We start from the raw sequence: 22,897 nt of genomic DNA on the forward strand, positions 1-22,897 counted from the left end.
GCCCCGCCCCCCGACGCAACCACTTTCTCGACCCTCAGCTCCGCTTGTGACAAACACAAATCAACAATCCCCTCGATCATCCTTTTATCGTTGTCGCTATCACGTCGCCTTCTCCGAACCGCAGGGAGCACATTCTCTCAGCAAAGATCGACCGTGTTACAAGCAATAACCGGCGACGCCAGCGCGATGGACGAATACCGCTTTCCGGATAACCGGCTCAAGAAGAAGATGGACGATCCGTCCAAGACGCCGCTTCTCCTTGTAGCCTGCGGTTCCTTCTCTCCCATCACTTTCTTACATCTGCGCATGTTCGTCATGGCGGCCGACTATGTCAAACACAATACAAACTTCGAGATCATCGGAGGTTATCTATCGCCTGTATCTGACGCGTATAAAAAGCAAGGGTTGGCCCCAGCGGAACACAGGTGAGCGCCAGAACTTTGCATCGTGCGCATTTCGCAATGCTAACCCTGCTATTCAGAGTCGCGATGTGTCAATTGGCAATCGACAAAGCATCCAACTGGTTGATGGTCGACAGCTGGGAAGCCGAGAAGAAAGACTATCAGCCCACGGCCAAAGTGCTTGACCACTTTGATAACGAAATAAACACCGTGAGGAAAGGCATCGATGCTGGCGACGGGACGCGAAAGCCGGTCAAGATATCTCTGCTGGCCGGAGCGGATTTGATCCAAACGATGTCAACGCCCGGTGTGTGGAGTGAGAAAGACTTGGACCACATCCTTGGACGCTACGGTGTTTTTATTATTGAACGATCCGGAACCGATATCGATGAGGCTCTGGCCAGCCTACATAACTATCGTGAAAACATTCATGTCATTCAGCAATTAATCCAGAACGACGTCAGCAGCACCAAGATCAGGTTGTTTTTACGAAGGGGCATGAGCGTGCAATATCTCATCCCGGCGCCAGTGGTGGAGTATATCGAGCAGAACCATCTATATCGAGATGAACGTCGCTCGTCCATCACTCCGTCTGTCCACCGCGACAGCGATAAGGGCAAAGAAAAAGAAGTTGCAACACCCGCTTGAGCTGCCGTGTTGCGCCACCGAGACAAATTCATATTGTACCTTGTTTGGCTATTTCTTGGTAGCCCACAATGTTGTCACAGGCAGCTGGCGATGAAGAGGCCCCTTCCCAGCTGCCGAGATTCATCCGTCGTTTCCAGTCAGAGGCATTGGAATGACTTGCCTGAAAACCAACATCAGCACTGCTGTTCTTCTCGGGTGCGGGGCCGCGCTACGAGTGACACCATGACGCTTCTGTTCTGGCGGACTTGTAAACCACTTCGAGACTGCCTTGTCCCTGAAGCAAGGTCAGTTTGACAGTGGTCGGAGTTGTGGGATATTATCTTGGTTTGCGCCCTGCGCAGCCTCGTTTGGCGCTTGGAAGATATGAAAGGAGAGGCGAACTGTGCTTGAATCGCGTCTCGAAAATAGACAAGAGAAGGTTCACGAGATGGAAATTATGCGAGGATCGAGACCCGAGACGTCTCGAATGGATGGAAAAACAGCCCATATGCGACTAGACAGAGGTTGGGCTGTACCGCTGTATCAAGACGTTGGATAACGCAGAAGCCGAGCCGTGGTTCCAGGGTGACTATGGAATACATCCTTCGTGCGGCTCATTTATTCCGGCCGCAACTCGTTTGCTTTCAATGCACGAGTCATCCTTGCGAGAATTGAATCAATCTCTTACATACATGCTGATAAGAAATGCGGTGACATATAAACCAGCGATGGACTCAGGAGATAGCGGTTCCGCATGATACGCAAACTGAGAGTGACCAGTATCTCCGTCAACGTTGTTTTCTGGTCCCTTATCGCCCTGGAAGGAACATTGCATCCAGGAAAGCTTCCTGGCATCTAGAAGCAGTGGCACAAGTTGACTCGCGATCATCGAGATACCTAACCAGCAGCATACGATGCACTACCCGCCATCGCCCAATCCGTTCCGATCCTACCGGCACTTTGGTTACCAGCGACACCAGGACGGTTCCTTGCCCATTCCTGGAGCTCGGCACCATCTTTGCCAGTGTACTTCTTTAGCTCCTCGTCCGAGAGCTGGACACCGGGGCCCTGCTTGGCCTGCTGGAACGAGGCATATTTTTGGCCCAGCCAGGACTTCTTGCGCTGCTCCGCGGCATCGCCGTTATTGGAGTGATGCTTTCCGTGGCCCTGATGCTTAGATTCCTGATTCGACGGGTCCGCAGGATCATTGGACATTGCGAACTCATCTTTCGCAAGCGAGGATGTAGGATCCTGAGTAGTGGGCTGCTTATCATCGACAACACGTGGGCGTGTTTGTGCGGGCCTGGTCGCGCCCGTGTCCCAGTCACCGCCGTCGAACGTCTGGTATGGCTTCAATGTGAGGTCGCCATCCGCATGGGCCCTTGTCGCCTCATGAGGAGAGCCCCCGGGCCGGCCTTGCTGATCGCCATTTGTAGCATTGACAACGGTGTTGCTGTCGCTCGCGGCTGAGTCTGCAGGTAGAAGTCCGTCTCCATCCGCAGGTCCTGGTTCCAGAGGTGACTTATGTCGCCCTGCTGTTGAGTCGTGGCTATTTTTTGGTTTTAATGTTTCGTGAGGCGCATACTCTGTCATCCGCCTGTCGTGCGAATCTTGTTCGTAGTCGATGGTGGAAAAATTGGTGTTCACCCTCTTCGCGGGCTCGAGTGCCGGGTCGACCGGCGCATTGTTCACGCTGGCCACATCTTCGCCCTTTAGACTGGAACATCCACAGCCCATAGTTTGATGAGGAGGAGGAGGAGGAGGAGGAGGAGGAGGAGGATGATGATATTAGGGTTTTATCCAGTCAAATCGTCCTTGGACACCTCGCTCTCAAACCCGTGGATTTGAAATGTCTGTACCAAGCAAGGAAACCATGCAGTCACGAGACAGCTGTCGTTCATCGGGATCTTTGGATGAGATGTTACGAGCCACTTTGCTCCCGGAAGCTGCTCGGCCGTAATTGCTGACTCCAATGAGGATTCTCTCTCTCGGTGGAATGGTTAGTAAATCGTTGTGAGCAGAGATTGAAATCCAACGAAGAAAGTGGTCTCGGTTCGTAGGGAGCCTCCTACCGTATAGTCCTCCAAGAATAGACTCTCCCGAGTCGTTAGCCGGGCACGATATGGGGGTACGTAGTGCAACGGACGATGGTCGCATTGGTGATGGGCTCTGGGGGCCAAATGATGACAGCTGAGGTGGGTGTCCACGACTCCGCGTAGTGGGTGTGGAGTTGGGGCTGGTAGCACTGTTACGCCGAGGCATGCTCTGGGGTTCATAAGAATCCTGAAGCATCGCAGGTCACCCGGCGTATGGGAGAAGACGTCACTGTTCTCGATGTCCTCGACCCACCAGTCAAAGACTGTGGCAGTCTGGAGATGTAGTCAGATGTCAAGACCCGATACGATTAAGCCGATGTGACTGACGAGCACTTCTTGACCCAGGCCCTTGGACAGCCTGTTGAAGAGCTTGGATTTCCCGTTGGCTGGTAGGGCGATGCTCACTTTTCTTGGGATTTTGCTGACCATGATATGGACTTTCACGGCGGCGGATATCGTGCTGAACTGCCCATTCGTGGAGCAAACTCGGAATGAAAGATTCTGATGTGAGGTTGGGGATAGTATTGTACAAGTTACTGGTACATTTTATGGCTGCTAAATTGGCCGTGCAAATGAACCTCACGGCACCCATGGGAGCCTTGTCCCGAACGCTTCAGTCTGTGGGCACTGCGCCATTGCCGTCCACCACCTTGCGGCATATAACGCATTCGGTAGTGGTGTCGAAATGCTCAGCGCAGCCCTGAGTGTTGATTAGCACCCCAGGGTATCCGGTGTAACAGAATTTCGCCAGATTGCAGAGACGGACATGAACACATCCTTGCCGGAACCAACACCCACATCTGGTGAGACTGATGCACAGTGCACCTCTCTCGAAAAGGTCTGGAAACTGCAACGGCTCAACCGGCGCTGCCGTATACCTGTTGAGTGATGCCGCTCTGGATATTTCGGGCGCCGACACTGCAATCACTGGCCGCCTCCACGCTGGCAGAACTGAAACTTGAAGTGATCATTGTACGGCCACCTTCGGTAGCCGCCATGCTGGATGCGGATTAGTCTATATGGGCTTAATACCTCGATGAATGCTGGCGATGCCACCGGTAAGGTTCTCGTATCCTGCTCCTGGAGTGACGAATCCGGCATCTTCAATCATTGCTTTGAACTCTTCCTGCGTTGGAAATCGTTCAATGCTTTCAACGAGGTACTGATAGCTGTCTCGATCTCCTGTAACAAGCTGGCCGATCAACGGAATGGCACCGAAGCTCCACCTTTTGTAAACTGCGTTGAACAAGGCACTGTCAACATGGCTAAATTCGAGGCAGGCAAACACGCCACCGGGCTTCAGAACGCGAAATGCCTCGCGAATGGCTGCGTCTTTGTTCGTAAAGTTGCGGATGCCGAATGCCACGGTATAGAGGTCAAGAGAGTTCGACTCGATCGAGGGCATGGACTCTGCATTGGCTTGCATGAATGAAAGTCTTTTGGAGTTTCCATACGGCGTTTCGAGCGCCCTCCTCCGGCCCTCTGCCAGCATGTCCGGGTTGATGTCGGCGATGGTGACTTTCGTTTTCAGATCCAAGTTGACATTCGTGGCGTGGTCGAGCATCCCGAAAGCGATGTCCCCAGTGCCTCCGGCCACATCTAGGATATTCCAGCCTTTTTCACTATTACGGCTGCCCGGGTTCAGACTGCGGACGAAATAGTCCTTCCAAAGCCGGTGAATCCCTAGGGACATCAAATCGTTCATGGTATCATAGGATGAGGCTACTGATGAAAACACCGCGCCAACTATAGCTTTGTTAGCTTCTGAAGGACAGGCAGAGACATCCATGTTTACCCTTGGCCTCCTTTTGTGCAGCTGGGACCGTCGAGAACCCAAAATGCGTGGTCTGCTCATCTTCGCCAGGTAGTTGCTGTGGTCTCAAGGTGCTCGTTGTAAATGCTTTCTGTGCGGTTTTCGTGGCGCCCTTGCAATGGCGCAAGGCCAACGGACGCCATACTAGCGATCGAAGCATAGTTGTCACGGACGAACTGAAGAGCAACACTCGTCGCCCACTGCACGATGTCGAACAATGCGGCGCCGATGGACATTTTGCACCTCCACGGCGATGTCCCTAAAGAGTTTAGCTCTTGAAGATCCCGGCTTCATTGTGGCCGAGGATAACCGCGCCTCCTGTAGAAGGGATACTAGTACTGCTCTTAACTCGCGCCTCTCTGCCTTCCCTCATCTCTCATTCCTTCATTAGAATGCATGTTTTGTGAAGCCCGCTGGTTTCAAGGCTAGACTGCTTCTTTTGCTCCCATTATGAACAGTCGAAGGGCGTTCAGGCCGTTGGTAGCAACATGCAGATATACACCCGGGGTGCCGTTACGGAGGACTGGGATACGATGGGCAAGCGATATTTGGGCCTCTGGACCTGCACAAAAGGCTGGATCAGACTCGTGAGTTCCACTGATCTTGTCAAAGGTCTTTTGATGCTGATATCAACCCCGTTAGCGTTCACTTCCCAGGCGCACTGAAAAGTAGATTCACCGCTACGATGAAGTTTCAGAATCCAGCCGAGGAGAATGCTATGCCTACGTACAGGATTATGGATGCCGATGGAAATGTCGTGGATCAAACGAGAGACGTTGAATCAATTCCTGACGCAGAAATCATTCAGTGGTACCGAAACATGCTGACCGTCAGCATTATGGATCTGATCATGTTTGATGCTCAACGGCAGGGTCGGACCAGCTTCTACATGGTATCTGCAGGCGAGGAAGGGATTGCTGTGGGATCCGCGTCCGCCTTATCCCTGGATGATGTGTGTTTTCTACAATATCGGGAGCAAGGTGTTCTGGTGCAACGAGGATTTACTTTGAAGCAAATGATGAGCCAGCTTTTCGCAAATAGAGACGACTACGGCAAGGGACGCAACATGCCGGTGCATTACGGCAGTGGCAAGCTCAATGTGCACACCATTTCAAGCCCTCTGGCGACGCAAATTCCCCAAGCGTCTGGAGCTGCATACGCCTTGAAGATGCAACGGTTGATCAATCCTAACGTGCCACCCAGGATCGTGGCCTGCTATTTCGGCGAAGGGGCCGCAAGTGAGGGAGACTTCCATGCGGCATTGAACATGGCGGCAACAAAGTCGTGTCCAATTGTGTTCGTATGTCGCAACAATGGCTTTGCCATTTCCACGGCAAGTATTGAACAGTACAAAGGCGACGGGATTGCCAGTCGCGGCTTGGGGTATGGTATTGATACCATCCGAGTAGATGGAAACGACATCTTTGCTGTTCGTGCGGTCATGCAAGAGGCAAAGAGACGAGCTCTGGAGGGAGACTGCAAGCCCATCCTCGTTGAAGCCATGAGCTATCGAGTCAGTCACCATAGCACCAGCGATGACAGCTTTGCCTATCGAGCTAAACGGGAGGTGGAAGAATGGAAACGAAGAGATAATCCTATTACACGTCTACGGAAGTGGATGGAGAAGAAAGGAATCTGGGACGACGACAAGGAGAAGGAAGCCAGAGCATCCATCCGAAAAGAAGTTCTCCGAGAGTTCTCTGCCGCCGAGAAGGTCAAGAAGCCGCCTCTGCGGTCTCTCTTCGAAGACGTTTATGAAGATATTACGCCTGAAGCTCGTGCACACATGAGGCAGTTGAAGGAGCTGATTGAGAAGTACCCGAACGAGTACGACGTGTCCCAATTTGAGGGCGGCGTAAAGAGCTTGGAATGAGATGCAGATGGCCGTACTGTGCCATGACGTTCCTTTGCATATCAAGCAGAAGCCTGAATCAGGCAAGGAGACCTGATGTACTAATATGAGACCAAATGCTCCCATTGGATCCCTACACTAGTGGACCTACTCCATGGTTGAATTCAGCTGCCACTGCGGGAATGCCACAGCACTAGCTCTTTGAGACAGTAACATGTGTAAGGGCCTTATAGACAGAGCCCGTCTGGCAGTTGTTTGAATGAAGACGCTGAAGACACGAGAGGTGTAGTTCGAAAGCGGACAGTTGACTGACTGATCGTCAACTAGTAACAGCCACAGTAGCCATAGTAGCCACAGCCACAAACAGCCATAACTTCTACTACTAGTACCTACTAGTACTAGGGCTAGACTGTTGCCCAGCCACTGCATGGATCCAGAGCCACTGCAGGGCTCTGGATCGCTCTGAATGGATCAGCAGCTGTGGCTTAGTGCTCCTAGCGCCGTACCAGCCACCCAGATCAAGTCAGTGACTTCCAGCTCTGTACTGAGTCCAACTCACAACTGACGTCCAGCCTCCGGCATTTCATCCAATATCCTTCTAGAATTGAAAGACTTTGTTTGAAGAGGGTGATCTCCTGGTCTTCATCACCAATAGCCCCTGTTTCATCACCTAAACTATTCCTTGCTCGTTCATTTTGGGATCTTGCGATCCATGGCTTTGTGCCCATGCGCTGACGTTGCGTTTGTTTACCAGCCTCCTCCGTACCGTACTCACCACGACTACATGTACTTTTCAGCCGTGACGCTCGAGTTGTCTGTTGCATCACTCCTCCATACCTGCTCGTCGAACTCGTCAATATCAGTCTCGGTCGTTGTGTTATTGCGGTTGATGCACAATTGGTCTTCTGCCAGCTGGTATTTATCATCGATTCTTGCCGTCCGCAGTCCTGCATTTTCCGGAGTTTGAAGCCTTTCGTCCTGTATCAAACATGTATTCCCTCTTCGCAGAATCACTATTGAAAGTAGTGATCCTCTCATCACTCCTGGGTACGGCTACGGCACAGACTTACTCAACATGCAACCCACTACTCCAAAGTAAGCCTCTGCGCCCATGACTTACGATGTATAGTTCACTGACCTTCCCTAGGTGGTTGTCCGGCGGACCCTGCTTTGAGCAAAAGTGTGGCCGTTGATTTTACATCTGGTCCTTCAAGTGATTTTTCAGCATACGGTGCTCCAACCTACGACTCCAACGGCGCAGCGTTCACTGTCGCTAAGCCGGGCGACTCTCCCTCCATCTCCTCCAAGTGGTACATAATGTTCGGCCATGTCGATTACGTGGTAAAGGCTGCTCCCGGCACCGGCATTGTCAGCGCGGCTACTCTCCAGTCAGACTGCTTGGATGAAATCGACTGGGAATGGTTGGGTGGTGACGATACCCAAGCTCAGAGCAATTACTTTGGAAAAGGGATCACGGTGACCGGCTACAATCGAGGAGGTTTCCACGGCGCAGAAAACAACCACGATGTTTTCCGCACATACAGCATTGACTGGACCGCTGATCAGATTGTATGGTCGATTGATGGAACCACTGTGCGAGTCTTGACCCAGGATCAAGCAGCATCCGGCCAGTATCCTCAGACCCCGATGTATGTCAAGCTAGGTGCTTGGGCTGGGGGAGACCCCTCCAACGCTCAAGGTACGATTGAGTGGGCCGGCGGTGTGACGGACTATTCAGCTGGCCCCTTCACCATGTACGTCAAATCGGTCCACGCCACCGACTACTCGACCGGATCCCAGTATTCGTACTCGGGTACAAGTGGCACATGGGAGTCGATCGTATCCGATGGCGGTCACATCAATTCGAATGGTAACGGTACACCTGTGTCGTCTGTCCAAGCACCGGCAGTGACCTCGCACGTCTCCAGCAGCGCTCCACTGGCCTTTGGCAACGATGACAACACCGAGTCCGTTACTGCAACTCGAACAGGTTGGCCATGGTCGGGAACGGCGAGTGCCACGGCTTCTACTGTGGTAAGCGCCTCAATCTCTGAGCTGACAAGTCAGTTCTCTCTGCTCCAGCTCAGTCATGTCTTGTCCTTGACTAACTTTTTCACAGTCCCAACCCCCTTTCTTGTCATCTGCGCAAGTGTCATCGTCGCTCTCGGACTCGACTTCTCTTGATGTGGTCACCTCTTACGATGGCCGAGGCTCTCCAACGCTTGTCACGATTAGCCCGGCAGCGACTTCAGGAAGCTATGATAGCCAAGGCTTCCCCATCACCAGCACACAGTCTGCAGCGTCTCTTGTTTCACCATCAATTACGCAGTCCGCAACGTCCATTGGTTCTGCAGGTGGCGGATCTGCCAACATGACACTGATCTCACATACGAACTCAACCGGGGGATATGCAAGTCCAACCCTGACGACTCCATTAACTTCACAGGGTTCAGCCTCAGGTACATCAACCACCTTGACCAGAAGCACTAATACTGTGTTGTTCTCCGGACAGAGCACAACTCTGAGGATTTCGAGCAGCCCTAGCAGAGTGCAAAGCCAGTTGCCTTCTGCATCAGGGGGAACACCGCCAGCGGTGAATCGTGCGAACGGGGACCGCGGCTTCAGCCTTTTGGGGGTTACTCTGGGAATAGTGGTCGGGCTGCTCTTTATTTGACCCGATTCGACCGATAGCATTTGTCAGCATTGTTTTCAGGCGGAACGGGTGGCGTTGAGTGGCATTTAAATGGCAGAGGCTCAGGTTGAGTCTGGGGACGAGGCTGTGACAAGCCGATAATGATTATTGATGACCGTGATACCCCAATAGAGTGAGAGGCCTTTGTATACCTAGTCTCGGAATGACAATTTCTTACACTTAATAAAGCGTTGCACATGCGCCTGTTCCGACCATTTCTGTCTGTTGAGCTCCGTTGAATGGAATTGTGTTTTACTACTTCATTTGAAGGCCATGGTAGCAGATCAAGCATTTTCATTGTGAGCCCAGAAGAAAGGACTTGTAAACTGAATGCCTCCTATTGGAACTTATTATTAGGACTAGGCCCTGAATCCGATCCGATACGAGATTCGGACCCTGCTGATCATCCCAGGCTTGATCCTTGCACAGATTGGCCGCCTGGCAGCTTGGTGGAGCTTGAAAAAGTCGACAGACGATTCAACGTCACTACCTACTAGTAAAGTACTACCACTACGTACCTACTTAGTACGCTCTGTCACTTTGCGAGCCTTTAAGCCTTTAAGCCTTCGCAAAAAGTGTGTGCTCCGGCCTTCGTTACCCGTGAATAGCGCCACACCCGCACCTTCAAACACTGTCCATCCCACTCCCAGAGTTGTGCAGTTGTGCCCACCAAAATCACCGACTACGACTGCTCGTTCCTCTCCTTTGTTCCCCTTCTCACTCTCCATCCTCCGTCTCTCTACACCGTCTCCTACTGAGAGACCTCACCATGGCGACCGTTGCTTCCGATGACATCGCGCAGACTCATCCTTACACCTGCAATTCTTGCGCAGTCGCCTTCCGCAACAGCGATGCCCAACGGGCTCATATGCGAAGTGATTGGCATAGATACAATTTGAAACGAAGACTGGCCGAACTACCTGCAGTATCCTCAGAAGACTACAACGAGAAGGTCCTTGCCGCACAAGCAACAAACAAAGCCGCCGCCGCTCAGGCAGCCTTTGCCAAATCATGTTCGACTTGCCAGAAGACGTACTATAGCGAAAATGCGTATCAGAACCATCTTGCTAGCAAATCGCACAGAGCAAAAGAATCGGCGGGCAACAGAAGCTCAAGAGGGGACGCACACTCAACGGTCGGCTCGACAGCGTCTGGTGTTGAGACCGGTGCAGGTTTACAATCACGAGATCCAGAAGCCGAAGCCGAATTCGACCAGGTGGTTGCCGGAATGAAGGAGGCGTCGATCCAAGAATACCCTGCGATTCCGCGAAGACCGTCTGCACCTCCGCCAGATGTAGAACCACGAGAAGATCATCCTATGTCCCCCGAAAAGCCTGTCGAGGTCGCTTTGCCTTTGTCAAGATGTCTTTTCTGCAACTACGACTCCCCTAGCGTGAAACTCAGCGTCGCACACATGACAAAAATCCATGGCCTTTTTATTCCGGAGCAGAATTACCTAGTCGATGCGGAGGGTCTGTTGAGATATATGCAAGCAAAAATTCATGAAAACTTCGAGTGTCTGTATTGCCACAAACTGCGAGGGAGTGCCGAAGGCGTGCAAACTCACATGCGAGACAAAGGCCATTGCAAGATTGCCTTTGAAGCCGAAGAGGAGATGATCGAAGTTGGCCAGTTTTACGACTTTTCAAGCACATATTCCGATGATGGCGCAGACGAGTCGGACGAAAGATCCAAGCCGACACGAAACGGCGGTGTTCAACTGAATGGTGACATAGAGGGCGGGGCGGAAGATGGATGGGAGACCGATTCATCATTTTCGTCACTTGACACCGAGGACCTCGCCTCTGTTCCGAACGATGACCGCACATCATCATACCAGCGTCTGCCGATGAACCGACACCATTCAAACACCGATCCTAGACCACACCGAAACACTGACGGCTTTCATTCTCACGCGCATCAGCACAACCACGCAGTCTTCTACGACGAGCACGAAATATATCTACCCAGTGGTCGTGTGGCTGGCCACCGCAGTCTACGGAAGTATTACAGACAGAACTTGCATTCATATCCCAGCGCAGCACAGAGAATGGAACGGGCTCAAAGATTGATCGAGGAGGGAAGTTCGGATGCAGAGATGGAAGACGTGGAAGTTCCTCCGGCGACGCCGCCTCGAAATAGTCTGATGAGACGCAGCGAGGCTGGAATGCTCGGTGCGACCAGCCAACAGCGCAAAGATGTGCGGTCCCAGGAGGTCCGAGGTCGAACGCAAGCCCAACGCGCTCAAAACCGCTATCAAGCCAAGTTGGAGAAGCAAAACAATTTCCAGAAGCATTTCAGGGTAAGTCCCCAACAAACAGATGTGGTGTCTGACCACTTTTTGCTGACTTTATTCCAGGATCCCTTGCTGCAGTGATTGCGTTGAGCAAGCTCGCTTTCTCCTTCGCACCGGGTGGGCAACCCTGGCGTTTTGCACGGGTACACTATCGTTCGCGCTCTTCGAAGCCATCTTTGTATTGGCGTCTGACTTGCTGCATAGCGTGCATCCTGAGGCTTATTAGACAAAAAACGATAGGCAGTTGGCCAGGAGGAACAGATTGACTGGCGTGCGGGCTGCTACAGGGCACGGCACAGACGGCAATTAGTCGAGTCAGCAAGCCGATTTCATGGGTCGGGGCTGCAGCACTGGTTTGTACCTACCTTCCTACGGTTGAGTCGGTGAGGACCGTTATCATAGGCTTATCAATAACGATATGTTCACTTGGTTCAGACTGACCCGACCACCTGATGTCTGGCTGCATCATTTTCCTTCCTCCTTCCGTCTTCATCATGTCTCCGAGATCGATAGGGTTGACCGAAACTTGAACCGGATGGCCATCTCCCAACGGTGATTGATTACTACATGTAGTATGTCGTACTGAACCAGGCTCGACGGCGTCCCTACGGAGCAGTAACTACCTTAAGACTCATGCGCTTGACGTGTTGCTGTGTGCCTCTTGAGTTGATATTCCCGTTCGATTTATGGTCAAGGGTTAGACTACAATAACAATAGGTAAGAGGTACAAAATGTAAATCAGAATTGAGTAAAGTATCTACCTCAAGGACGCATCGCAAGGGGGTAACCACGTACCCAGTACAGCGGACTCAGCTGCGATGACCCCGATATCAATTCTTGGCGCCAAGCTCCTTTCCTCGACTGCACTGCAGAGCTTCGGCTTCCGACGAGCGGACTGCGACAATCCAGTTCCTTCGCTGATCGTTGCTAAAAAGCTGCAGCTATCCTGCTTGTCATCTGTACACCCAGCAAGGACTTCCTGGGCCAGCACTCACAGCTTCTGTTCCCTCCCTACCGACGTCGGTCTTAACACCTCCAGCTCAAACCTTCGCGTTCTCTTCAAAGGCCCCCGGCCTCGAGTCTAGTTGTATTCTGCCGAGTTGCCATCAAGCATCGAGCACAAGCGAAAAGATACTCACGGCTTTGGGTGCTCAGTCTATCCGGTCAGGCGAGTGGCCCTGCAAGCGTTCGGAGGATTGAGTTGGCTTGATATCCTGTCCGTTTCATTTCTTTCTTGGGCTACCATTCCCATGGCGAAAAAAGGTACGCAGAACACCTCATACAAGACAGCGCAGTAGACACCCAGTGTCGACGATCACACAGACCTCTTCACCTACGTCCTCATTATAAAACCCGCATCCATATCGTCCAGATTCACGACTGAGCCCGAGCGTGAACATGCATCTGAAACTTGCTTCAAAGTCCGCTTCTCTTCACTTTCATCTATATTTCATTTCTTTCTGTTTGGAAAATGATTGACAGCCAACTAACATGGTTATCTTCGTTGCAGCAAAATCACGAACCATCGCCGTCCGGCTCCTCAGCATGGCAATGACGGGCTACTACCGCACGCTGGTACGCCCTCGCGCATCACGACCCTTGAGCATGATGAAGTATGATCCCGTCGTCAAGAGACAGGTCTTGTTCCTGGAACAGAAGAGGGGTGGAAAATAAAATTCCAGGTGAACAAAAGAACAACAGCGCAAAGCGCACCAAGGACAGCCCACGACAAGTTAGGAAGCCCCCGGTAACTCGATGGTGCGCGCGAATGCATATTCACCAATATGGGTTTGGGAACGAGTCGCATTCCGCCGTCCCGCAAGTCTACGGATATATGGTCGAAAACCATCCAGATTCACGCGTCCGGGAGCAGAAAGAAGAGGAGTGCGAGCAGGAGACTTGAACTGCACTGGACGCAAGAACCATTCTCTAGGAGACAGCCCACACGAATATTCTGGTTGGACGAGACAATACGCCAGCACGGGATCATGCGCAATATCGTACTGGTGTTCCGGCCTCTGGCAATCGAACTACCGAATTCTGGAAGTGCACCGCCCAAGTCAAACCAAACCAGCGGAGCGTGAGCTGGTTCGATTGTTTGACTGCTGGCAAAGTTACCAGAGCGTGAGTCAGTTTATACTACGTTGCTATCGACATAAGATGGCGGGAATGGTCTGAGATATAGCTGTTGGACAGCAGGGTACCATTTGTATGGATTACAATTCCTATGAATTCAGCAGGCCTTGAAATGTTCATTTGAAATATACGTGCTGTTGAAGTGGACCGTGCGAATGATTGTCTATCGGATGGACGAATCCAATTTAATCTTTCCTGTGGAAGGGAGCTGGACGTTCTCTTCTTTGACTTGACATCCAAAGATCATCGGTAACGGGGCCTGAAGCAAAGAGGTCGGGGCCCGGATCACTGCGCACAATCGGTTCGTGACGGTCTGCCGTTGCGTGAAACCAAAGGCAGTCCGACCCGGGATCCCGCTTCAGGCCGATGCTGATGCTAGGCATCCTCAGGCCGAGGATCTTCCGTTTAATGGGCCTCTAATCGTGTTCTTCAGGAAGGGTGCTTCTCTCTGAAGCCGCAAACTGCTTTTGGGCTCTTGTTCAATCTAGAAAACCGCGAGGTCTGGTTCTATTCTACGCTCTAGAAACACAATGCACCGCCATCGACCATCAAATCAGCTCCGGTAATATACCTCCCCGCCCTCTTACTGCTCAAGAGCACTACCGGCCCTGTGATCTCTTCAATATGTCCCATTCGCCCCATCGGACACCGACTCGCCCAAATATCGCGGACAGGCTTCAGATTATCTCCCGCATTGAGCACCGTATCCATATATCCCGGCGAGACAGAGTTCACACGGATACCATGGACAGCCCATTCCGCAGCCAAGTTGCGTGTCAGATGCGCCACGCCCGCCTTGCTCACATTGTATGCAGCCTGCGGTTGCGGGTAGTTTGTCGAATGAGCGGAGATGGAGGCCGTGAACAGGATAGAGCCGCCGCTCTTCGCTTCGGCCATGTGCCTTGCAGCGGCTTGGGCGCAGAGAAACGAACCGGTCAAATTCACGTCGACGACTCTGCGGAACTGGTTCGCCGTTGCGGACAGAGAATGCACACAGCCGACAATGCCGGCGAAACAGCATAGGATGTCGATGCTACCCATCAGGTCCCGGGCCTGGTTGAAGGCGACGTCCACCTCGCTCTCTGAAGTGACGTCCACAGGGACTGTGTGGATGCCCACTTGAGGGAACTCGGCTCGTAGAGTGGCAATCTCGGATTTCGAACTCTCAATGGTAGACGGTAGATCCATGAGAGTTAGACCTGAGATGCCGTGTTCAAGTAATGCGCGGGCTGATGCTAGTGCCAAAGTCCCTGCGCCGCCGGTTAGGATGGCACTTCCTTCCGTGCGAAATCGAGCAGCGGCGCGTTCGGCCGGGGATGTCGATGATACAGGCGGGAGCGGCGCCGTGAGAGGATTCTCGGCTGTAGAGAGACTCATTGTAGGAATTGTTCTTGATGCGAGCGCTGCTCGTTCGTCCTCAGAGGCCATAGGAGCCGCTGGGAGAGAGGTCGCGTCGCCCATTGTGGTGGATGCGGTCTGATCAACGTTGGTTTTATGTCTGAGAAGTGCCGCCGGCGTCCTCTTCTATCCTTCCTTGTCTTTATCTGGTGAGTTTACTCCTGTTACAGGAAGACTCACTCGGGGGTGATGCCATGACAGTCTTTTATCAACGGAAGAAAAGTGGAACTTGGAATGAATGTGATCAGCACCCGAACAACCTTGAGCAACGGGGGACGTGGGAGGCTGGCCGACGCTCAAGAGTCGATCGGGCCATGTCGAAGCCAAAGACGACGGGAACGTTCAAGGTTCAAGTTGTCACTGCGGGCTCGAGTCGCCCCTTGTCATGACTCTAGCGTACATAGAGTACCAGGCCACTCACTGCATGGATCGCGGTGATTTTACCTTCCGCGTCCTGCCACCAAACAACTTGAAGTGGTATTCTTTTTCCAATTACACCATCTCTTTGCCAATTTACCAATTTACCAATTTACCAATTTACCAAGGTGTTATCCTGATTGTTCTCTATGTAGGTAGTTGTACCTGAACCTATTCCGGCAGGGACTGTACTACCAATGGCGAGATCGCAGAAGTCTGCAGAAGTCTGGGCGTCCGACCGGAGGTGCAGTGGCCCATAACATCCAATTGTTACACCGTTGAGTCAGGTGGCTCTGGCGTCTCAGCGTCTCACTACGCCTTCTCGAAGGGTTTCCTCGCTTTTCTCGTGAACCATCTTCCCAACAGTTCACCTGAATTGCCTCTGTTTGTGAGCCATGAGCAACCAAGATTGCCAGCCGAACTTGTCGCCGCAAGCCATCCGACAGACTTTGAGGGAGAAACGTAAAGGCAGGAAATTACGACCCTGCTTCCCGTGTCGTCAACGGAAGGTCAAATGTGACGACTCACGACCTTGCAAAAAATGCATCGAGCGTTCGCATGAAGATCTCTGCTTATACGAGCCTCCCCGACACGCTGAGACAGACTCAAAACCCAGACCAAAATCAAATGTTCAGAGTATTGAATCCGAGGATAAACACCGACCCTCCCCTACACTAGCATCTGAAGGGGCCACCGAGGATGAAGAAGCCAGGGTCTATCTCGGAGAACAATCAATCCCTTCATTTGTCCAAGAGCAAGTACAGGATGAAAGCCATGCAGCAGATCCTCGGACCGCTGATTTGGGGAGTGATGTATTGCCCATGCTTGGATTGCAGGCGTCACCCCAGGAGCTCCTTCCGGACTGGCAATCTCAGTCAGGTGGCCAGCCCACATTGGGACAGTTTGACATACTTCCAGGAAGGGATGAGATCCTATCGTTAGTTCTGCACCCTTTCCTGTTTCCTCTGTCTATGGCACTGCGTTCAATCCTCAGAAGCAACATGGGCTGCTGCTTTGAAGGGAGCTAGTCTCATCGTGATGAGAGCAGGCTGAACGTAGTGGCCATGTGGTTTCCTGGACTGACAAGCTTCTAGGATTTTCTCTGATTACCGGCACATAGTCTATCCGTTGTACCCACATCTGACATACATCGATGATTTTGAGATGCAGCTGTGCAGTTTCTTACAGAGTGAGCCACCTCTGGCGACTCCTGTGAGCGCAGAGCCAGGATTAGTCAAGGACCTTGCTTGGCGGTCTTTGTTACTTGCAATTCTGGCCTCTGGGACTCAATTTTCCGGGAAACCTGCAAGCGAACGGCGACGATGTTGCAGGCAATACAGTACGTCCACCCCGGTCGTCACAATATGTCTTCCGTGGCTTCCGCTGACCACTCTATCAGTTTCAGCATCACTGTGGTTTCTGAATCTGACACAAGGATTCATTAGACCAAGCTTACAGAGCATTCAAACACTTATAATCATTGTCAATGTCTTGCAAAATGAGCTACTAACGGAGGCGGCGTGGACACTTCTTGGGCTGTTGAGCCGCCAGGCTCAAGCTTTGGGCCTCCACAGAGCCTCCGATAATTCTTCCCAATCTGGCAACCTACAACTTTCCAAATGTCGTTTATGGTACGTGAAGACGGTTTCTGCTTGCGAAAGGATTCTGACCTTGATGTTCAATAGGTGGACAATTGTGTGGCAGGACTCACTGCTGTCTGCTTGTTTCGACAGAGCACCCGTCACCGCCATCAAGTCAGTGGCTCCTCTTTCAATTCTTGGTGCCGATAACAAAAGCTTCAAATATGAAGAAGCCATGTACGCACTCGGCCATCTCTTACTAAAACTTTGTGCTCGCAACCACACCATAGAGCCACAGACGCCAACACAGGAAGGCATCTTATCGGATTTGAACGAAGCACAACATATTATCTCCAATCTTTGCGAGAATATACGGGTTCGAGAAAAATGTGACACGTTGCAACACCTAGTGCAACATCACTGCTTCAAGCTGCATTCATCCTTTACGATTGGGACTCTATTACGCCCTTCATTGAGCCCACGCAGATGGGGGCACCTTGCCGCAGATCAAAAGCAAGTATTTGCCTCGCAATGTATTGAGTCATACATCAGCTCTCTGGAGGCGTTTCTAGACCTCCATGCTGTGAGTATTGCTGCCAGTCGATCATGGGCCATGCTCCACAACGGCCTGACATCGGCACTTGTCCTCGCCATCACCGGGCAAACAAGGCGAAGGCCATCTGTGGCAAGACTGAACTCACGATTGTTTGAGACCCTGACCCGCTATTCTGCGGAGGATGAGCAAGGAGGTCATTTTTGGGGACCTCACTCTCGGGCTATAAGCGCCCTGAAAAAGATCGATTTGCGTCGCAACGCAGAAACAACACAGGAATACCGTCCGGCTGATGATATTTCAAATGTGGTACCGACCTCCTTGAAATCTGGCCAACACTTGGATTTGGAAAGACAAGAAACTAATCTACCTGGCCCCATGGCTGGTTCTACCTCTGGAATTTCTCCGCAAGACCAGGGGTATGACAACTATGCATTTGACCCGGAAATTTTCAACGATCTGTCCGCCTATCTCCCTGCCTCCGAGCCCGGGAATGACCTCGTTCTCGATGATATTTTTGACTCTGTGCTTTGGGGCGATTACGCCAGCTTGTAACGAGAGACTAGTCTCGGTCAGGCAGCAGTTGCCATGCACCATCTGAGACCAGCATCGGGATTCAGAGGCTCCTTTTCAGAGATCAATGCGCAGATGAAAGAATCAAGAACTTTTTCTTCAACTTTCCCTTCTTTCGACCGTAAAATCGTACAATAGGCTATAAAGGCTGTAATGGTCTACATGTGTTTTGAATGGGTGGGCTTTCTGAAACCATCCCATCTCTCGAAGTTGCCGGCATCGATCCCTATGAGGTCCAGCATTCGGCCAACGCTCTGGTTGACGAGGTCATCGACCGAGCTGGGCCTGATGTAGAAAGCCGGAACAGGGGGAAAGATAATGCCACCGTTATTCGTCACTCTTAGCATATTTTCCAGGTGAATCCCAGTCAAAGGTGTCTCCCGCGCCACCACGATCAGCCTCCGCCTTTCTTTGAGCGTCACGTCACAGGCGCGAGAGATAAGGTCGTCCCCGTACCCCGAGGCAATACTGCTGAGCGTCTTCATGCTGCAAGGGACGACGAACATTCCGTCGATACGGAAGGATCCGCTCGAGATAGGGGCGCTGACATCTTGGCTGGAGTACGCCTTGGTGGCGAGCGCCCGCACCTGCGGAATTTTGAAGTCTGTCTCGTACGTGATGGTCGCTTCGGCCCATTTGCTCATGACCAGATGTGTCTCGACGTCGAGCTGTCGCAGTTGTTCAAGCAGCCGGATGCCGAGGATTGCACCTGTGGCTCCGGTCATCGCCACAATGACGCGTTTCCTGCGAGGTCGCGGAGTGACGGGAATTGCCTCAGCAGTCCTTTCGGAAGCAGAATTCGTTGTTTGCTCGTCTATTTTCGAGCTGTTGCTTTGGGAGCCTTCCTTCTCGGAGTAATCGTTTGCACCCTCATTTAACGAAGGTGCTCTCCCCGGACGTTTCTGCGCATGTGAGACTGTGGGTAGGAACTGCAACCATTTGTTCATGACGGACGAGCCGAGCATCGCGATCAGATAACCGCATAATGAGGCTGTGACACAGTACACAACAATCATACTTGTTGAGAGTAATGGGAGGGAATCCGTCTGCGGGACAATGAAAGATCTTGGAAGTCAATGATTTGTAAACACTTGAAGATACAGGTCGCAACTGACCTTGGAGCAAACGACGGAATGTACTCGTATATAACATTGCTCGTTTGAGGCATAATCTCACTTCCAGACAAAGGCTGCTACGGGAATCTCGCAAATCTCGGCGTTCTCGGAAATTCGCCAGTCTCCTTTTTTTGGCGGGCTCAATGGTGGATTGTCCAATCAGCTAGGTCCGAGCAGGCCGAATCGGGAAGTTCGGTTTCATATGCTGAGGTATTTCCTTTGGTGACGATGGGTTGAGGTATGCGCGCTTGATACATATATAAGCAGCTCGGTCACTCAGATGGTGCTGATCTCATTGTTGCATGAGAGTCAACTTGGAAAGCCAGAATCTCAGACATCGATATTGCACACTTCTACAACCATGCCCAGCCCAGACCAGATTGCGTTGGAGTTCCGCACATTTGTGCAAGCCCTCAAGGAGGACAATGACCTGGTCGAAATAAACGAGGAGATTGATCCAAACTTGGAAGTTGGTGCCATCATCAGGAGGGTCTGCGAGACCAACGACAAAGCACCATTGTTCAACAACCTCAAAGGCAACGTCAATGGCTTCTGGAGAATCCTCGGTGCTCCAGCCTCGCTTCGGAGCGATCCGAAGCAGACGTATGGTAGAATCGCTCGGCACCTTGGGCTCCCGGTGACTGCAAGCATGAAAGACGTGGTGGACAAGGTCTTATCTGCCAAAACGAAGTCGGCCATCCCCCCTCGAATTGTCAAGACTGGGCCATGCAAGGAGCACATCTTGTCCCCAGGCGAATTCGATTTGACCAAACTCCCGGCGCCATTTCTGCACCAGTCTGACGGCGGCAAGTACATCCAGACGTATGGCATGCACATTGTGCAGTCCCCGGATGGAAAATGGACCAACTGGTCCATCGCACGGGCGATGGTGAAAGACGGCAACCACCTCGTCGGTCTGGTCATCGAGCCCCAACACATCTGGCAGATTCACCAGATGTGGAAGAAAGAAGGCAAGGATGTGCCCTGGGCATTGTGCTTTGGCGTCCCACCGGCGGCCATCATGGCGTCCAGCATGCCGCTCCCCGATGGCGTTTCTGAAGGTGGCTACGTGGGCGCCATGACCGGAACAGCCCTGGACGTCGTCAAATGCGAGACGAACGATCTGTACGTTCCGGCCACCTCGGAGATCGTTTTCGAAGGGACATTGTCTATCACCGAGACTGCGCCGGAGGGACCTTTCGGGGAAATGCACGGATATGTGTTTCCAGGAGACACACACCCGTGGCCCGTGTACACGGTCAACAAGATCACGCATCGCACCGATGCCATCATGCCAGTGTCGAACTGTGGGAGAATCACCGACGAAACAGTGAGTTTTGAGCCCCGCCGAGATATTATCATCAGATGTCAGCCCACTAACGCCGTGTGAATCCAGCACACGATGATAGGAACTTTGGCAGCGGCCGAGATCCGTCAACTTTGCCAGGAAAACGGCCTACCGATCAAAGAAGCCTTCGCACCTTTCGAGACGCAGGTGACCTGGGTGGCGCTTCAAGTTGACACCGTCGCCCTGCGACGCGGAAAGTGGACTCCTGCTCAGTTCAGGAAGACCGTCGGCGACTTGGTCTTCAACCACAAAGTCGGATACACCATCCATCGCCTGGTCCTCATCGGGGATGACCTTGACGTTTACAATTTCAAAGATGTCATCTTTGCATTCAGCACCAGGTGCCGCCCCGACACTGATGAGACCTTCTTCCAGGAATGTCGTGGCTTTCCCTTGATCCCGTACATGTCGCATGGATCGGCATCGCCTGTGAAAGGTGGAAAGGTCGTGTCAGACGCTCTACTCCCCGTAGAGTATACTGAGGGCCGTAATTGGGAGCTTGCCGATTTCAAGCACTCGTACCCTGAGGCTTTACAGGAGAAGGTTCTGGGGAAGTGGCAGGCGTACGGATTCTAGAATTCGTGTCAGATGTCACACTGCACGCTAGCAACTCTCTCTCTCAACTTTGGAGGAAGAGCTGGTGAGAAGCTCGAGACATTGCATCCGGATTCTTAAGTACCTCCTCGCTGGCGACATATGGTGAAGACTGTTGTTATTTTGGATGCGAAGCCGACATGTAAACTTCCGCCATATGATTAGCTAGTCACATACCTAAGCCACTTTATATCGTGCACACCAAGCCCAATATGCATTTTCCCAGGGATCTAAATGATCTTACTTTGTTTCTGGGTGTTATTGGCATCCATACTCTGCTTATCTTTGTGGATTCCTGATAATTGACCAACACTCCTAAAGGACTACTAGCGAAAGCATGACCTTGCCTGGTGTCCGACGAAGGTGTTCTACGGAATTTGCTAAGGGGGTTCTAGTCGTCTCCTCATATCGAGATGTGGATTGTTCCGTCTGACGCGATAATTCTCCAGTCGGCGAAATGTGGCCCGATGCGGGGCGGCCTTGACTTTTTTTTAACACTGTCTTCTGTACACCACCGTACTTCTGCAAACAATCATCTACAGACTACCTTACACTGGTCCAGACGTTCTCCTCTGTTACCGTACCACACGCTCCTTGTGTGTGTCAGTGAGAGAGAGAGAGAGAGTCTCGTGACTCGACATGGCCCAAGTCACTGGGTTCGGCGCTCAAGGCGCCGCACAACCACCCCAGCCGATCCCGACCCAACTTTCCTCACAGATCGACCTACTCGTGTCGCTGCACATGTGGTCTTGGCCGGCCTTGACCCTCGCGATCCAGAACGCCTGGGGTGGCTCGGCGGAAATTTCGAAGGACAAGCGCGACTGGTTCGCCGGCGCCGTGTCTGACCTTTTGACGTCGAGTCCTCCGCAGCTCGCAGATGTGGCCGATCTAGAAGAAGTTCTGCTACAAGTGATGCTGGATGAATTCGAGGTGGTGGTGGACGACGGCAGCGCCGAAGAGACGGCGCGGAACATCTGGAGCGGCCTTCCGAAGTTGAAGAGCGGCGATGTGACTGAGCTCCAAGAGATGTACGTCAAGTGGCAGGAGAAGCAGAAGAAAGGAGGCAAAGAAGTCGTGATGATCGTCAGAGGCGAGGACAAAGAGGCAGAGGACACCGATTGGGATGAAGACGATGAGGAAGAGGAAGAATGGAATGGACTACCAGACCGCCGCTCGGACGTCGATATGGACGAAGCACCGCCGCTTGTCGATTCTGGCAGACCTAGGCAGAAGACTGAGCCTGAAGTCGACGAAGATGGGTTTACAAAGGTTGTAAGCAAGAAAAAGAGGTGAAGACAATTTTGGGAGACAAGTCTTGCTCGGTTGAGAGAAACAAAGCCCATATGACAACCCCATGCAAAGTCTACAGGATTCTTTCTGTACGAGATACGGTGCGCAGCCCAACT

The 22,897-nt window shown here is 52.1% G+C and overlaps 12 protein-coding genes across 12 annotated transcripts; 8 read left to right on the forward strand and 4 right to left on the reverse strand.

Annotated features, from left to right (window-relative positions):
- Positions 1-186: 186 nt before the first annotated feature.
- A1O1_03820 (nicotinate (nicotinamide) nucleotide adenylyltransferase) lies at positions 187-1,049 on the forward strand (the record flags this gene model as incomplete). The annotated part of the gene is made up of 2 exons (XM_007724720.1): positions 187-425; positions 482-1,049. The coding sequence occupies 2 exons, from the start codon at positions 187-189 to the stop codon at positions 1,047-1,049; spliced, it is 807 nt and encodes a 268-aa protein (XP_007722910.1).
- An 876-nt stretch (positions 1,050-1,925) lies between these two features.
- On the reverse strand, positions 1,926-2,765 carry A1O1_03821 (uncharacterized protein; the record flags this gene model as incomplete). The annotated part of the gene is made up of 1 exon (XM_007724721.1): positions 1,926-2,765. The coding sequence occupies one exon, from the start codon at positions 2,763-2,765 to the stop codon at positions 1,926-1,928; it is 840 nt and encodes a 279-aa protein (XP_007722911.1).
- Positions 2,766-4,139: 1,374 nt separating this feature from the next.
- On the reverse strand, positions 4,140-5,097 carry A1O1_03822 (ubiquinone biosynthesis methyltransferase; the record flags this gene model as incomplete). Its single annotated transcript, XM_007724722.1, has 2 exons — positions 4,140-4,870; positions 4,920-5,097. 2 exons carry the CDS (start codon positions 5,095-5,097, stop codon positions 4,140-4,142), a joined length of 909 nt encoding a protein of 302 aa, XP_007722912.1.
- Positions 5,098-5,622: 525 nt separating this feature from the next.
- On the forward strand, positions 5,623-6,810 carry A1O1_03823 (2-oxoisovalerate dehydrogenase E1 component, alpha subunit; the record flags this gene model as incomplete). The annotated part of the gene is made up of 1 exon (XM_007724723.1): positions 5,623-6,810. One exon carries the CDS (start codon positions 5,623-5,625, stop codon positions 6,808-6,810), a length of 1,188 nt encoding a protein of 395 aa, XP_007722913.1.
- A 968-nt stretch (positions 6,811-7,778) lies between these two features.
- On the forward strand, positions 7,779-8,973 carry A1O1_03824 (uncharacterized protein; the record flags this gene model as incomplete). Its single annotated transcript, XM_007724724.1, has 3 exons — positions 7,779-7,884; positions 7,937-8,851; positions 8,909-8,973. 3 exons carry the CDS (start codon positions 7,779-7,781, stop codon positions 8,971-8,973), a joined length of 1,086 nt encoding a protein of 361 aa, XP_007722914.1.
- A 1,277-nt stretch (positions 8,974-10,250) lies between these two features.
- On the forward strand, positions 10,251-11,858 carry A1O1_03825 (uncharacterized protein; the record flags this gene model as incomplete). The annotated part of the gene is made up of 2 exons (XM_007724725.1): positions 10,251-11,783; positions 11,841-11,858. The coding sequence occupies 2 exons, from the start codon at positions 10,251-10,253 to the stop codon at positions 11,856-11,858; spliced, it is 1,551 nt and encodes a 516-aa protein (XP_007722915.1).
- Positions 11,859-13,268: 1,410 nt separating this feature from the next.
- On the forward strand, positions 13,269-13,451 carry A1O1_03826 (50S ribosomal protein L33; the record flags this gene model as incomplete). The annotated part of the gene is made up of 1 exon (XM_007724726.1): positions 13,269-13,451. One exon carries the CDS (start codon positions 13,269-13,271, stop codon positions 13,449-13,451), a length of 183 nt encoding a protein of 60 aa, XP_007722916.1.
- A 981-nt stretch (positions 13,452-14,432) lies between these two features.
- Positions 14,433-15,374, reverse strand: A1O1_03827 (gluconate 5-dehydrogenase; the record flags this gene model as incomplete). The annotated part of the gene is made up of 1 exon (XM_007724727.1): positions 14,433-15,374. The coding sequence occupies one exon, from the start codon at positions 15,372-15,374 to the stop codon at positions 14,433-14,435; it is 942 nt and encodes a 313-aa protein (XP_007722917.1).
- Positions 15,375-16,123: 749 nt separating this feature from the next.
- Positions 16,124-18,416, forward strand: A1O1_03828 (uncharacterized protein; the record flags this gene model as incomplete). The annotated part of the gene is made up of 4 exons (XM_007724728.1): positions 16,124-16,665; positions 16,823-17,067; positions 17,128-17,359; positions 17,414-18,416. 4 exons carry the CDS (start codon positions 16,124-16,126, stop codon positions 18,414-18,416), a joined length of 2,022 nt encoding a protein of 673 aa, XP_007722918.1.
- Positions 18,417-18,592: 176 nt separating this feature from the next.
- Positions 18,593-19,381, reverse strand: A1O1_03829 (3-octaprenyl-4-hydroxybenzoate carboxy-lyase UbiX; the record flags this gene model as incomplete). The annotated part of the gene is made up of 1 exon (XM_007724729.1): positions 18,593-19,381. One exon carries the CDS (start codon positions 19,379-19,381, stop codon positions 18,593-18,595), a length of 789 nt encoding a protein of 262 aa, XP_007722919.1.
- Positions 19,382-19,910: 529 nt separating this feature from the next.
- Positions 19,911-21,473, forward strand: A1O1_03830 (uncharacterized protein; the record flags this gene model as incomplete). The annotated part of the gene is made up of 2 exons (XM_007724730.1): positions 19,911-20,879; positions 20,946-21,473. 2 exons carry the CDS (start codon positions 19,911-19,913, stop codon positions 21,471-21,473), a joined length of 1,497 nt encoding a protein of 498 aa, XP_007722920.1.
- A 657-nt stretch (positions 21,474-22,130) lies between these two features.
- On the forward strand, positions 22,131-22,784 carry A1O1_03831 (uncharacterized protein; the record flags this gene model as incomplete). Its single annotated transcript, XM_007724731.1, has 1 exon — positions 22,131-22,784. The coding sequence occupies one exon, from the start codon at positions 22,131-22,133 to the stop codon at positions 22,782-22,784; it is 654 nt and encodes a 217-aa protein (XP_007722921.1).
- Between the last annotated feature and the right edge of the window lie 113 nt (positions 22,785-22,897).

The sequence above is a fragment of the Capronia coronata genome, assembly GCF_000585585.1.
Source record: "Capronia coronata CBS 617.96 chromosome Unknown acBCG-supercont1.3, whole genome shotgun sequence".
Taxonomy (NCBI): domain Eukaryota; kingdom Fungi; phylum Ascomycota; class Eurotiomycetes; order Chaetothyriales; family Herpotrichiellaceae; genus Capronia; species Capronia coronata.